At 42.4% G+C, this 15,581-nt stretch overlaps 1 protein-coding gene across 1 annotated transcript in view; it reads left to right on the top strand.

The window, feature by feature from the left end:
* Positions 6,197-15,581, top strand: part of FAM160B1 (family with sequence similarity 160 member B1) — a 34,195-nt gene continuing 24,810 nt past the window's right edge. Inside the window, exons 1-3 of the mRNA XM_021399869.1 lie at positions 6,197-6,418; positions 12,639-12,717; positions 15,006-15,175. Of these exons, the coding sequence (XP_021255544.1) occupies positions 6,374-6,418; positions 12,639-12,717; positions 15,006-15,175 (294 nt within the window). The 5' untranslated portion in view covers positions 6,197-6,373. The remainder of the gene's footprint in view (positions 6,419-12,638; positions 12,718-15,005; positions 15,176-15,581) is intronic.

The following is a 15,581-nucleotide window of genomic DNA, read 5'->3' as shown; positions in this document are numbered from 1 at the left end:
TCAGTCTGAACCCGGAATTTGTGTGCTGTACCAGCAATGCTGAGTACAGCGACTGGCTTTCTGTTACTGGCTGTTACTGCTGGAGAGGCAGAAGGAAATGCAGACTGCACACATCTGATTGCAGGAGGTAAGCACTCCGGGTATGAATTTCAGCTCAGTGTGACAGCACCTGAAATTCCCAGGGAACCCAAATAGCAGCTCCCAAACACAGAGACAGAGAAACTAAATGGATGGAAATACTTCCCTTCATATATGAGCTTCCAGGTAGGAACCAAGCACTCCACCATCACTCAAGGATCTAATCAGGAACAGGTTCCTTTATATTAAGCACATTACAGAAACAGGTCTGCTTACTTCAGCATTTCACAACATGAAGACTCAGTGTTAAACCAGTCCTAAAGAGCCTGAAGCAAAAGAATAGTGATGAGCAACCCAAACATTTCTGAATGGCGTTGGGTCTGCTACAGACTTAATTTTCTTTGCTTTCTGTCAGTGGTGCCTCCAGCTCAGTTCCCTAAAGGCCAAGTGCAGATGCTCATTCCTACAGGGTTAATGACTCAGAATGAATAACAAAGGATCAAGATGTCCATGCCTTTTCTGGAAATGCAGTTTAGTTCATGGTATAGCTTCTCAGCATCGAATTCTATCTGGAAGTGTTCAGATGACTCTGTCCATCCTCACCTACAAATAAAATAGTGCAATGGTGATGTACATGGTCACTCTTGTGAGTTACTCAGGAACCTTGCAAGAATTCAGCTGGAGTTCCTGAAAAGGACTTATGTGTCTTTTAATTCAAGCCCTTCCCTAAATTCATTGGCGTTTAGTTGTTGCAAAGATGCAAAGATCATGTGGGATGGGATGGCTGCAGGGATAAGTTTATGTCTGAGAACTCAGACTCGTTCTGTAGCTTCAAACAACATCATTTGAGAACCAAACTGGACAAGTGAACAGCTAAGATGATGAGCTGTTATGCGCAGCAACCAATGCTATAACAAGCCAAGAAACACACAGCAATTAAGCCCAGAACTAATGTTACTTGTTGGTAATATTAATTCATTCTACACAAGATATATAGAGTTATTTTTCTTCCCCCCAAAAAGATACTAAAAGATTCTCTCTGAACCTTGCTGTTGCATGTCTGACACAAGCATGCAACGCAGACGAAACCAGGTCACTCGTGCCCTCTGCTCCTGGGAATGGCTTCTTACCAACAAGCCAAGATATAAACACACAAAAGCTAGTGGCCATTTCTCTGGCCGTCACCAAATATTGGTGAGCACCACTGGACTTTTGTCATGTAACTCCATACATGGAGAGTTTTGTGACACAAATATTTGGGTCTTTCTAGGTAACTGTGTGATCAGTAATGATTTAAAATTAATTATGAATCTACTATCAAGTATCTTACACAATACATATTTTAGCTGCTTCAAAATTAAGATGTTTTACATTGCCAACATTTAATATCAAACTCCATAAAAGATTTCAGTTCTGCCTCAGGACAGAAAACATATCAGAATGGATAGTTCAATAAAAATGTATCCTTAATTGTAGACTGATGTAAAAGAAAGATCTGTTGGAAGTTACCAAACTTGCACAGTAGCACTGCGCCTGAACTGTTTTGCATAGCTTATATTGACTATTGAGATCAGTGTTTTGCATATGATTAAAGAGATTATCTTCATAACATTTTAGAGATTAACAGATTATAGCCTAAATCCAAGGATATAAGTAACAATGATATCTTATTATACATTAGAAAACAAATGTAGTCAGAACTGATTCAAAAACTACTAAGAAATCTCTTAGCGGGGTCAAGCCTAAGCACCTAAATTCTCCCCCAAAATACATATTCTGGTTGCTTGACTTACCTTCCTGCAAGTAGATAGGGAAATGACTGAGAGAGCCAGCATACTGCAGCTCAATTATTTTTCCAATATTTTGGGGCAAATTCCAGTTTGCTTGGAAGTCCAGTTTGTTTGCAGTCATTACAGCTGCAATACAGCACAAACCCAGAAGTTTATCCTTAATCTATTTGTTCCAGCTTCCAGTTCCACAAGAACAAGTAAACTCATGGTCTTGTTACCCTGCATGTTTCAATGAAATTACCTAAGCCCTAACTCATCAATTTGAGAGTATTTTATCTGGTTTCAATAATTTATTACGTACTAATACTTGCAGACACCATATGGCAAAACACCCATATATTTACTTTTAGGCGAAAGCTGAGATTATAAGGCTTGAAATGGAATAGGAGCTTTTTTGAAGAAAACATGGTGTGCCTGGAACATACACATGTCTCTAAGAGACAGAACTGCTTGTGGTCTCCTTTACAACCCACCATGCAACCCAGAGCTGTGTTGTATAAACAATGTAACTGAACCACAAACATACAAAATACTCTACTGAGCATGCAAATTTGTCTGTCCAGCCCACTATTCTGTCTGTCTTTGACACCCACAACAGTGGGTGTCATAAAGAGACTTGCAAATGTGACCAGTAAGCTAGTAAGACTAGGACGTTTGAAGCCCATCAGAAGACAAATGAATGTCGCTATGGAAGAAGAGAAACAGATGTGCAGATGTGGAACAGGAACACATGAGAAACTAATTAAACTTGGGAAAAACAGTCTGGACTTCAATCTCAATGTATGCTGCTTGGTATCCAACACATAAAGCCCAGAATCAGAAGGGTACAGAGATAATTTAAATGCCTCTTTCCCCAAAAGCAGAGATCATACTGAGCCTCACACATTTCATTCATTATTTCACCAAAGTAGATGCTGAAAACACAGACGTCACTCTGGTTATTATAAACACAGCTAAATTCCTGTGCAGAATACAAACAGGAATTCTACATAGCTCTACCAACATATTTTCACTTAGGGGTAGAAAACTGTACCTTCCTCCAAGTCCTGGACCTCTCTGAAGAAAAAATCCAGACTGCAGAAAGTTCTTTTGTAACGTAGACAAATATATCCATTAGAGACTGGCCTGGTGCCATCAAACTAAATAGCACAGAGATTTCCAGATAGAAAGACTAGCACATTATCTCACTGTCTCAGTCCACTTAAATTGATTTAATCTTGACAATTTCATTAATTTGCAAAAGAGAGAAAAGTTAGTTCCCAGAAGCTCCATCAATTAAAACAGCCTCACTTTCAAGTTGTGTCTTTACTGACATTCAAGTAAAACAGTAACATACTGCTTCTGCCACCTAAAAGCAAACACAGCAGAGCTCTGCTGTTGAGAGTATTAAAATAAGTATTTACACTTGTGTTTATTTGAGTGGGAACAACATCAGGCATGAGAAGGTGAAGTTATTGCATACAACGTGGCATTGGTAACCTGTCCATTCATCTCCAGTTGAATCACCTCCAAAGACAACAAGAAGTATCCAAACAGAATGTAATCTCAGCTGAGCTCTTTTGCACTGATACTGCTGAAGTAATTTTTCCATTAGTTCTCCACTGATTTGCATTAGTACAGAAACATTGGTCTGCCAGTATTTCTCTAATATTCCCAGCAGCGAGAAATACTTCCGTATACTTCAGTAAACTCTTAGTGTAAAGTCATTCCCCCTTGTCCTATCACTACCAGACCACACAAAAAGTCAGCCTCCCTCTGCAAGGCCACAATGAGGTCTCCCCAGAGCCTTCTCTGCTCCAAGCTGAACAAGCCCAACTCCCTCAGCCTTTCTTCACAGGAAGGGTGCTCCAGCCCTCTGGGCATCTTCATGGCCCTCCTCTGGACCCACTCCAACAGCTCTATGTCCTTCTCGTGTTGGGGGCCTCAGGCCCTGGACACAGTATTTCAGATGGGGCCTCAGAAGGGCAGAAATACCCTTTAAAAACAAAAATTGAATTCCAACTACAAAGAAATGTTTTGTTTAAAAAGTGTAAACTGTTTTTATGTATATCAGGCACTCTAGAATAATAAGAGGCCTTCAAGCATCAAAAAAGCATTGCCTGACCATCTGCGAGGAAGCAACTTATGATTTCATAAATTGTGAACTATGCTTAGCAATACTCTCAGATATAAAACTGTCTCCTTAAACGGTGTCCTCCTTTTATATCTTCACAAAACCTTTTTCTTTATTCGTTCTGCTGCTCAGAGATGGGACACGCCCAAAAGACATCTTCTCAAAAACAAAAGGATTGCAAAGAACACTTGAAATTATCATGTTCTCTTAGTCACCTTAATCAAGCACACCTGCCTTAAATCCACATTTTCTTCCAAAACAATGCAGGCTCCAAAAAGGGAATCTATGATGAGAGAATGGGAGGGTCCCCAGTAACATGGTAAACATCCTCATATGGGAGAAAAGCTATACCACTACTCAGCCCACCTCCTGAACATGCATTTGCATTCAAATCTACAACTCATCATTTGTTTTTCTTGCGTTAATGAAAGCAGAGCTTACTCCTGCAATATAAGCATGTAAGCAGGCTGGATGTAGCTTCTGATATATAGTATTAAAATGCTAATATAATTAAAAATAAATATAATTCTAAAATAAGATAGATAACAATAAATATTAGTCATAATCTTGGTGTATTTCACAACCACAGGTGATACCACTTAAAAGCATCTGAAGAAGAGTTTGCCTCCAAGAACCCTCTCAAAAAATCTAATAAAGCTTTTTACCTTATATCATAAACACCTTCCCAATGCTCCATCCACTCAGTTACTAATTATCTAAACATAGAGATGGGACATGCATTTCATCACATGACTACATAGAAAATTTGTATTTCCAAAGAACATCTATAGAATATAACTTGACAAACCTGCAGTAAGCAAAATTGTTTTAAAAACATAGTTGCCTTTAAAAATTATGGTATTGGGCATATCTGGATTTTGAGAAGGAAAAAGCTAGCTCTGTTCCTTAGCCACTTTAGCAATGGTCTCCACATTCAACTATTATTTTCACACTGTACTCAGACTGCAGCTCTCCAGGCCTGCAAAGCATGCAGGCAGTAACAATCTGTACAGTACAACCATGAACAACCATTCACCTCTGAAACAGCAGTAGATGCCCCAAATGATACAATGTAAAACACAACAGTTAAATGGCAGTTTTGATTCGTCTCCTTCTGCTTACTCCTAGTACATGAATAAGTTGGTGTCCATTAGTCTACAAAAATTAATGAGAAAGTTTTTCCCTGTTTGGAATTACAGGTACAAACCATGTCACCTTCCCAACATTTCATTCCGTTCACCCAGTGCCAGATCAGTCTTGTTCGCCTCCTTCCATTTGCTCAGTGCCTAAACAGTATCCCATGAATAGCAGCTGCTCTCAAAAGACAGAATCATAGAATCACTAAGGCTGGAAAAGACCACTAAGAGCACCACATCCAATCATCAACCCATCACCACAGTGCCCACTAAATGCTGTCACTCAGTACCACAACTTTACATGTCTTGAAAATCTCCAGAGACAATGACTTCTCCACCTCCCTGGGAAGCCTGTTCCAATGCCTCACCACTCTCCGTGAGAAGAAATTTTTCCTAACATCCAACAAAGTGCCATCCAACGTGGCACTGCCCACCCGCTGCCCTGGTAACCTCTGCACAGCACCCTTACCTCTGCTCTTCCTGCAGCATGGGACAATGGGGAAGGTGATCTTTTTCTCTCAAGTATCTGTCTTGGAGGTGAAGAAAAACCCACTTGTTCTTCAACGGGAGGAAGACACATACTATCCATCTTCTGGGGAAAAAAAGAGCAGTGGAACAGGTGAGATGTACTGCCATGAGGCCTCTCACACTACGTACCTGGCAATACCCCAGATTGCAGAGGCCCAGGCCTATGCCCAACCCAGCCTTTCACCCTGAAGATAGCACTGCTGCACAGTGACATCAGTGTGAAACTCCAACTCACTCAGGGAACACTGAAATGCAGCTGGGACAGCCAGCCAGGGCTGCTCCTTGTGATGACGGGTACAGAGCAACACGTGCAAACCCAGAGACCTTTGTCACAGACCAGGTGGGGGACAGGAAGAGAGCCCTGCCCCGGCAGGCCCCGAGACGGCCCAGCTGCCCGGCAGCCATAGGGAGGGCGGCGGTGGCACCGAGGCCAGCGGACAGGGGCAGAGCGGAGCGGGGCGGGGCGGGAGGGCCCCGCCGGCTGCGAGCCGGGGGTGGCGGCCTCTGCAGGCCGAGGCGGGGCGGGCACCCGGAGCCTCGGCAGCCGCAGCCCGGCGGTGTCAGCGCCACGGTGTCCGCCGCCGAGCGACAGGCAGAGCCGGCGGCCGTCCGCCCGTCCGATCCCCGCGGCCAGGCCCCCGCATGCAGCCCTCACCCTGGAGCGGCGGCGGCGGATCGAGGAGCTTTCGCGGTCCTCCCGGCAGCGCCTGCTGCAGTCGCGGGACAGGATGTTCTCCAAGTTCACCTCCATCCTGCAGCACGCCGTGGAGGCGGTAAGGCCGCCGGCGGGCCTCGCTACGCAACGCCGGGGATCCGGCCCGGGCCTAGTCGTCGGCGGGCCGCGCCGGGCCGGAGCGGGGCTCGGGGGCTCGGTTCGGCTCGCCGCCTGCCCCGCCGAGCCGGGATAGCCGCCTGCAGCCCGGGCCCCGCCGAACCCGGCTCGCCCCCGCCGCGGGGCAGAGAAGCGGAGGCCGCGCTGCTTGGAGCGCCGGCAGGGAGCGGGGGGCTGCCGCGGGACGGGGTCGGAGCCGGGGGACTGTGGGGCGGCAGGGAGCGCCCCGCTGGCCCCGGGCTGACCGCTGCGGCCGTGCCGGCACGGAGGGCGCTGTGAGCTCCCGGGTGAGGGGCTCGGTGCTGCTGAGGCGTTTCAATGCAGGAAATACAAAAGGAGGAGAATCAGGAAACTTCTCCGTGTCTTTTTGTTGCGGCCTGCGAGCCCTAGCTGGCCGTCTGCGGTGCTTTTGTGTGATGTAGGTGCGTCCATAAGGCACCTTTTCGTGAGTGGTGTCTTATTTTAATTGGGAAGGGAGAGAGAATGCAAGCTGGGGTGGTTTGTGGTTGTGTATGCTTAATTCCATTTCATCGTGGAGACCAAAACATCCGTGCCGTCGCTTCGTGGAGGGGAGGAGAGCAGCGGGGCCTGTCACGGCAGCTGCCATAGCTGCAGGCCGCGTTACTGCCTGTTATCTGGACCCCTGCACTGCTTACAGCATTCCGGTCCGATGTTCTGCAGGGAGCTGGGGCCTGGCAGTAGCGCCTCTGGCTGCCAGCAACGGGTTTGGGGTCAGCCGGGGCACCTACAGAGCTGAGTTTGGAGGGAGGAGTTGTAGGCTGGGTGTTAAACCTGGCAGTGAGACGCTGCTGGAGGTGATCGCAGAAAACGTGGAAGGAAAGTTCTGGGTGGTTGAAAAAAGAAAAGCCTACATGGCAAACCATGTCCCATGTCAGGTGCACCCTCTGTGCGTGAATGTATTCCTCCATGCTCCAAATATTTAAGGGTAGCTTTACGCATGCCTGTAGTTCTGCAGCCTTAGGCAGGACAGTTCAGGTGTTAAAATTAAGCATGTATTAACTAAGCATGTATTAATAGAGTGTGCTTCCTAGTTTACTCTGTTACGGTTGCAACTGGGAATAAATGTAATGATGAAAGTATTTATTTGGAAACCTAGTACGATTGCATATGAATACCTTCAATAAATAGTACATTCCTTAGAAGATGAACAGAAATTAGCAGTTGCCTAACTAAGGAAATCTAGTCAGTGTGAGCTGTGCCACGTTTTGTATAAGCATAGATGAGTAAGTGATGCAGGGGTGGAGGATCAGGCTTACCAATTCAAGTATCTCATAAGAGGCATTCCTAGAAGAATGTTTTCCTCACTGATTGTGCACAAAAAGATAAGAACTGCGTTTATACCAGATTTTATAAAATAGTAGGAAAGATCAGTTACTTAAATGAAAGGTGGGCAAAGAGTTAATACAGAACAGACTGTTTTTTCTTTAAGTGAAACAAAGGCAGGAGCAGGTTGGTAAACACCACTTTGCAAGTGGCTGATGTAAATAAACATTCTACATGGCCTTGCTCAGAGGTGTCGTCCCTTTGAGGGTTACCTCATCCTGCTAACACCTCTGTGACAGAGCTCCCAGTCATAAATAAATGCTGTGTGTTTCCAGCGCTTTGACAAATATCCAGCACCGCAGTAGGCATGAAAGGTGGAATCACAAAAGCAAGAGTGCTTTCTTAATTTATCTGAAAAGTTTGACCCAATGATTCAAGCACAGAACTGAGAAATAGAAACTTTTAACAGTTTTGGGTCTGACTGTGGCTCAGCTCTGAGTATCAACAACAGAGGTGTTAACTAAAGATGTACATTCTCAGAGGATTTGGGTGCTTACCTCCTGGAGAAAACTCAGTTGCAGCTGAACAGTTTTCAGCTGAGTTGGTCACTTAAATATGCTTGAAGTGCCAAGGCTCAGCCTTCATTGGTAGGAGTTCTTTACATCAGAATTGTGCAGGTAGCCCTTCTCCCCGTCATTTCTCCTGTACATCACCAACATAAAGCTCCTCTCCTGCCTCAGTGTCCAGAGCCTACAGACTTTAGACACGTGTTTAAGTAGCAAGAGTTTCTATGTTATTAGGTAATAGTTATTATCTTATCCTCAGTTTGACATCTCTCCAAACTATGACAGGGCATTCCAAAGGTTGGCAGTGTAATAAGCGTGGAGTATTTGCCTTTTGCTTATTGTGAGTGTACTGCTCTTTTATTGATTGCCTTCATGGCAGGACTGTGATGAGGCATAAGTGAGAGACCAGTTGCCTTTTATTTAGGTCTTTTGTTTTGGTTTTGTGCAGCATCTGGGTGAGTAACTACCATTGTGGAACTATCCTGACAGCAGCAGCTGTAGGTTGGGTTGGGTTTGTTGGTAAGAAAGGTGGAGGAGGCCACAGTCTTTGTTCTGCAGAGCAGAATATAAATGTTCTTACTTTCTGGGGTTAGTATTACTGAATCTCTGGCAGTTTCTGTATGCATCCACCCCAAGATGTTTTCTATTTATTTTATATTACTGATACACTTTTATCCCAAAATTACTGTAGGAATTCTGTATTCTCTGGAAGATACAAACTGTCATATACAATAACAAAGCTGCAAGTTAGGCTTCTTTTTTCTCTAATCTTGTGTTCTTCACTTGTGTTTCCATAGAGCAAATACCTTGCCTGTACAGTGGCCACCTGCTGTGATTTGGGCTCTCATGGGATGTTTTGTGCTAATAGTGAAGTTGAGAGGATATGTTGGAGCTGTGCACCTCGAGCGGGAACGTTATGATTTTGGTTGTTTCAAATTTTGTAATTTTCAATCAAACAAGACTGTTTTGGTGGTTCTCTTGGTCACTTGCTACAGATTACTGCTCCAAAATCATTAGCTGTGTAACTACTCAGAACAAGATTCCTTTTTCTTGAGCCTGCTTTATTTGATGTAATAAGCTCACATCGCCGATTATTTTTATATTGTGCTATTGTTAACAAATCATTACAGCAGAGTTGAATGCATGGCTTGCAAGCATGTGCAGCCTTAATTTTATATTTGAAAGCATTGACCATTACAAATTCTGTGCATTCATCAACTGACGAAATAAAATAAACATTCAAGCATTAGTCTTTTTTCAGATTTTCCCGGAGGGCAAGCATTTGGACTGGTAAAGCAGGAAGATCGAAGAAAAACGTTGAGTGACTGCTGTATTTTCTGTGTTTCAGTCAGGGAAGTGAGCACGCACTTCCCCTTTGCTTTTTTTTGACCGAGCTTCTGCTTTTACTTTGCCCTCCCCTCTGGCCAGCCAGCGGCTGTTATTCTTTCATACGCCGTTTTCTTTTCTTTGTGAACTTGTCCAAAAGATACTGAGAGGTATCACCAACTTCACTTTTTTTCTGTTTGTTTTTATTTTGGTGTTGAATTATGCTTCCGAAAAGCGACCGTGATTTTTAAGTGTACAAAGAAATTGCTGTGAAATATTGAATATTTATAGATTTCTTTGTTCTTGACTTTATTGTGCTTTTTCCTGCATTACCACTAATTCTATATACTTTTGAAAGCTTAGTGGAATTGTATTTTGGACAGATTTTGTAACCAGAAGGCTGTAGCTCCGGTCAAAGCTCTCCAGTTCTGAGAACAGCACTTTCTCTGCAAGGAGTGGGGTTTGATCATGACTAACGTATTGTCATCAGAACGATAGGGCAGCATGTGCTAAGTTTAGCTGCTCAATGAGAACTCTCATTCAGTCACTCCCAGGAAGCTCGGCCGCTGGAGTCGGGCACCAGATGGAATAGCTAATGGGCATCTGCTCTCAAGGGCTGCTTTTTGGGAGTGCTCAGCGAGTGCTGGCTGCTTTGATATACCAACACCCACGCTACAGTCTTTAAGATGGTTTTTTTCTGCAGAGGAGGATTTTACACTGAGATTAGGAATCGATAGCTAAAAATTAGTAAGAATGTAAGTAACTACATTAATAGAACCGCAACAAGTAACTACTTTTAAAGTAACTCCTAATTAGACAAATAGCAGTAATTAAAAGTCTTCACAGTGAATTTTGTTTAGCTTCAGTATCTTACGTGCAAGTGCCTGTACTTTAGAAAGGGATTATTAAGATTGGCAACTGTAACATATTCAGTCTCAGATGGTAGCAAATAATTCATCCTGGATCAGAACCTGCAGCTTCATCCTAGATTTACCTGACCAAGAAAGGTTAAAGCACATCAACCAAGTGTTTGGGAGCTTGTATTTTTCCAGTGCTTTCCAGCATTGGGCTTTGTCTGTGTATGAGGTGAGATATTAGTTTTTGCCTTTACCTCATCTTTGTATCTGCGTAACTAAGAGAAGAGATTATTTTTTTTTCTTTTTCATTTATTTGGCAGTAAAACACTTCTTTCTGAATAATGGAGTTACGTTTCTCTTAGATATGCCCTGAAATAGCTGTGCTTTAAAAAGCATGTTTTTACTAGGTCCATCCTCAGAAGGAAGAGCAATTTGGGGTAGGAAGATTAAAATGTGTTAACCAAAAACGTATCAGAATGGAAAGTCATTAGCAGAAAATAAGCACATATATGCAGAGGGGATCCCTCCAGCAGCTGTTGCTGCACATGCAGGTTGTGTGGTGGCTGGCTTGTGCTCCCACCTCAGTCTGACACGAGTCTGTGACATCACCAGGTGCTTCAATTAAATAGGGCAGGACCTGTCCCTGAATTACCTCTTTCTCTCTGAGTTCCGGCCCTTGAGGTGTTTGTTGAGAGAGAGGATGTCTGAGCTCTCTCTGTGGATAAATTATTGACAGTGCTGGGAAGTGAAAGCCTGTCCCTGGCACTGCTCAGAGGCACTGAGTTCATCTGGAAGCAGACGAGGCTAGAAGAAGCGGAGAGGAAAATTGCATCAGACAAGGATAAATTTTTCATGTTATTGTGCGTTACTTTAGAAATACATGGTCTGAAAAGCCTGGGATTCCTCAAAAGTGGTCTCTGCTCATCACCCTAAGCTGAGTTTTTCATGTAGTTTTATTATGCAAAACGATCATTGTGTTGCTCAACATGGAGGAGCAAGAGTGATGTGTGAGGCATGAGACAAAATGTGCTCAGTCTTCAGTTTGTTCAGTCACTTTTCAGTATCATAGTAAACTTCATAGTAAAGCAGGCTGGTTTTGTGCACTGTGAGGTGTGCTGAGACTGGTGGCTGCTGTGCTGCCGTGCTGCTCTCGGTGCCTGGCTGTGGAAATGCAGAAGACTTCATCAGTCCCCAGGCTATCAGGGAATGGATAAGCAATATAAATTTGATTGCCTGCTGCCGTGTGTGAGGGCGCATTTCACCACATGGTACGGGTTGCAGATAGTTACTGAGCACCACCGCTTCTTGCATTTCAAAGTCCTGTGTGCAAAGGGTCAGGAAGCATTAGTATTCCACTTTTTTTTTTTTTTAATCAAGATGTGGTGTGCAGTTCATATACTCAGATTTATGTCTTTACCAGTGTAAAGTGCTGTTAAATTCAAGGCAAAAACTGATATAGAAAACCTGAAAGGCTTTTTCAAAGAGACCAACCCCACACTGGCTTTACTCCTGCAACATGTTCCTTTTCCTGTACGCCAACCATGCTCATAAATTCCTTCAGAAAAAAGAAAGAGCTTCTTTTTATTGCAAAAATGAAGTAACTAACGCATTTGTTAAGAGACAGAACAATGCGTCAGCTCTAAAGGCTGGGTCTGATCTGCAAAAAGACAAAAGATCTAGAAGTTGGGGCTAATTGGAAGCAGCTAATCAGTATTTTTAAGAGAGCAGAGGGAAGAATGAGGACAGAGCTTGTAGGAAGGGAAGATGACATCAGGAGAAGATTTTTAAGAAGATCAGAACCATGATTTTTACTAAAGGACAAAATTCTGAGTTCTGAACAGCTCAAATCCACTCTTCTTGTGTTGCTTTGGTACATGAGTGGCTGCTTGTGTTGCGCTGAATAGATTGTCTGGTCGTGGAGACATCACTGAGATTGTTAGTGGTGTTCACATCTCCTGGGTATGAGATGGGGCTCCTTCATGAATAACGCATGGAGTCCTCGTTAAGAGTGAGAACTGTAGCATTAGTCTGCTCACAGTTTGGTTCCAAGAGTAAGACAAAATTCACCTGAATCTCTGCAGAAAGGCATTTATTTAATTCCTAACATGATTTTTTCTTTTCCTTGTAGCTTGCACCTTCCCTTCCATTACAAGAAGATTTTGTTTACCACTGGAAGGCAATCACTCATTATTACATAGAGACTTCAGGTAAGAGAAAAAATGCTGTGGTTTTATATCTTTATGTGAAAACTAGAGTTCCCAATTTCAGTTTTGTTAAAAAGATTAGGAAACACTAAAATGAGTCGTGTATTTTATCAAAATACCAACAATAATAATTATTAATTAGAGATATTGTGTACCTCTTTCCATCCCTAAAAATGTGGGCACAAACAACTGTGGAAGGAAGGTCTTTTCCTGACTATCGCTTGGAGATTTGTCCCTTTTCATGTCTGACCCAATTTCTGCCTTCGCATATTCTGTTTAATTTAAACAGACAGCTACAGACATGTAGTACCTGCTTTTAACCTTTTTATTGTTTGGCATGAGGGATTTCTGTTTTCTTTCCAAGATTTTAACCACAGCCTTCGCACAGCAGTTTTGTGGTCATACATTTTACAAGACTTTTCGGAGTCCTATGTGCTCAGTAATAGGTGTTTTTTCTTTAGTGTATTATCTTAGTGAAAGGTGTTTTTTATAATATAGCTCTGAAAAGTAAGTTTGTGAGCAGATTCAGAGAAAAATTTAAATAAAACTTGTCTGTAGAATCACTGAATCATAGAATGGCTTGAGGTGGAAGGGACCTCGAGGAGGTTAGCTGCTAGGTCAAGTACTAGATCAGATTGCCCAGGGCCCCATCCAGCCTGGCCTTAAACACCTCCAGGGATGGGGCATCCACAACTTCTCTGGGCAGCCTGTTCCAGCACCTCACTACGCTCTCAGTAAAAAAATTCCTCGACATCTGATCAAAATCTTCTTCCCTTTTGTTTAAAATCATTTCCCCTTGTCCTACCACTATCTACCCATGTAAAAAGTTTTGCTCTTCTTCTAAAAAATCGGTGTTCTCATGAAATTGTGGCTATAGTTATTTGTTCTTAACCTTTTCTTTGGTTTCCTTCAGCAGTTATGCAACACATTGATTTTCAATTTTTGATTCTACTTTAATAGTTTTGAAAGTGAATGCTACCATGCTTTCCTCAAGCTTATTAGTTCTGTGTGTGTGTTAGAGTAGCTATGCAGTCTGTGTTTCTGTTTGGGACAGGTGATCTTGTTTGTGCCAATACTTACTCCTACAGGCTGAAATTCGACCCCTGTTCTAAATACTCATCTTTTGGAATGCTGTGTGGTCTTTCCTAAGGTGGAAATGAGAGTGGTAGAGGAAAACTGATACTTACGATTATGTAGTACAGAATAAAAGCTGACCTATCCCACAGGCTTTCAAAAGTCTTGTGAAAAATCAGCATTCGGTCAGTGGATAGATTTCTGTGCTCTTCAATGGAAGCAGAATTATGCCTAAGAAACTGCAGCAAAACAGGAGGATAATTAGAGGTTGTAGTGGAGACCAAAATCACTCTTATATGGCAGTTTTCCTTTGTGTTCTTTTTGCCATTTGCATGCAACTGGCAGTTATTTTTAGATGATCACATAAAAAGTAGTAGCTATTTCCCTAGAGGGATATTTGTTCAAGGAGAATTTAGCTGAAAAAAATAAAGAAAAGCAAAATCTCTCCATGTGTGGATGTGCTCTACCGCATGTTAATGCCATCTCCCACTGCCAGTGACATAAATCCAAAGCTGTTTCATGACTTCACTACTTGATCAGCATCTTACCCTTTCCTTTGTAAAATTTTACAGAATGCTTTCTTAATGCAGAAAGTATAAGAGCCAAACCTAAAATCTCATAAAGAATAAACAGTGTAGAGTCAGGGTTTGCTTTGTTGTTGTTGCTGGAAAAGCCATTTTAGTTATCTAGTTAGCAAAGGAACTAGTCAGCTGCAAGTTAATTTTATCTGTTCATAGATTTCAGAATACTATGCAAAGAGGAAGTTCTTGAGACAGAATGGATGCTAACTGAAAGATTGAGGCTTGCACCTCGCTCTTATTAAGTTTGGTTTCTGGCCGCAAAAGTTTTCCTTCCTTACTGCATGGTTAATGCATGTTTTGAAATCTGGCATTTCACCTTTATCCCAATCCAAGGTTAAATACCTGCCTAATGCATATTTCAGTTTACATTTTCAGATATAGGTCTGAAAACCCATTTTAAGGAATGTTTAAAAACTTGTTTCTCAGGACTCTGCAATTTTTTGCTATTTAGGTAAGATTTCTTAAAACTGAACATCCAAAATCTCTACTGTGTTTTCAAAATTTGGTCCAGTAGGTGTTCATATATGTTTTAAAGGCATATGTCTATCTTTTAGATTATACATATGCATACATAAATTGTGTGATAGTTTCCTAATTTTTTTCCTTCATTTTTAATTGTATATCTCTTCTATTTAGATGACAAAGCACCTGTGACCGATACCAACATTCCTTCTCACCTGGAACAGATGCTGGATATTCTAGTTCAAGAAGAAAATGAGAGGGAATCAGGTGAAACAGGACCGTGTATGGAGTATTTGCTACATCACAAGATTTTGGAGACACTTTACACACTAGGAAAAGCTGATGTATGTACCTCTCTGCCGAGCAGATTGTCTTTTGGGTGGGCTCATGATTGTGATAGGGAGTGAAAATCTGCAGTAGATGGTAGTGTGGGATGCTGCAGGATGCAGCAAATAGCTCTTTGCTTACATTACCAACATATCACAGGTAATAGTCTTGTACAAGTGTGATCAAAGTGAGACAGTCAGTAAGATGCTGACTAAGACTGAACACAGATTTATTACTCAGCACTCTGATACTGACGGTGAAACTGGAAGTAGGAAAACACTTTTGTTCAGTCTAAAAGTTTTAGGGCATCCACAAGACAGTATTATCCATGTTAGTATTGGGAGGTACTTGGGTGATAAGTGCTATATTAAATACATATCTTGTTTCAGTTTTCTGAATGTGAGTAGTTACTGCTCAGAAAGA

This window comes from Numida meleagris, chromosome 5 (assembly GCF_002078875.1).
Source record: "Numida meleagris isolate 19003 breed g44 Domestic line chromosome 5, NumMel1.0, whole genome shotgun sequence".
In the NCBI taxonomy this organism is placed as follows: domain Eukaryota; kingdom Metazoa; phylum Chordata; class Aves; order Galliformes; family Numididae; genus Numida; species Numida meleagris.
The sequence above is the reverse complement of the archived record's forward strand: the minus strand, read 5'-3'. Positions and strand labels throughout refer to the sequence as shown.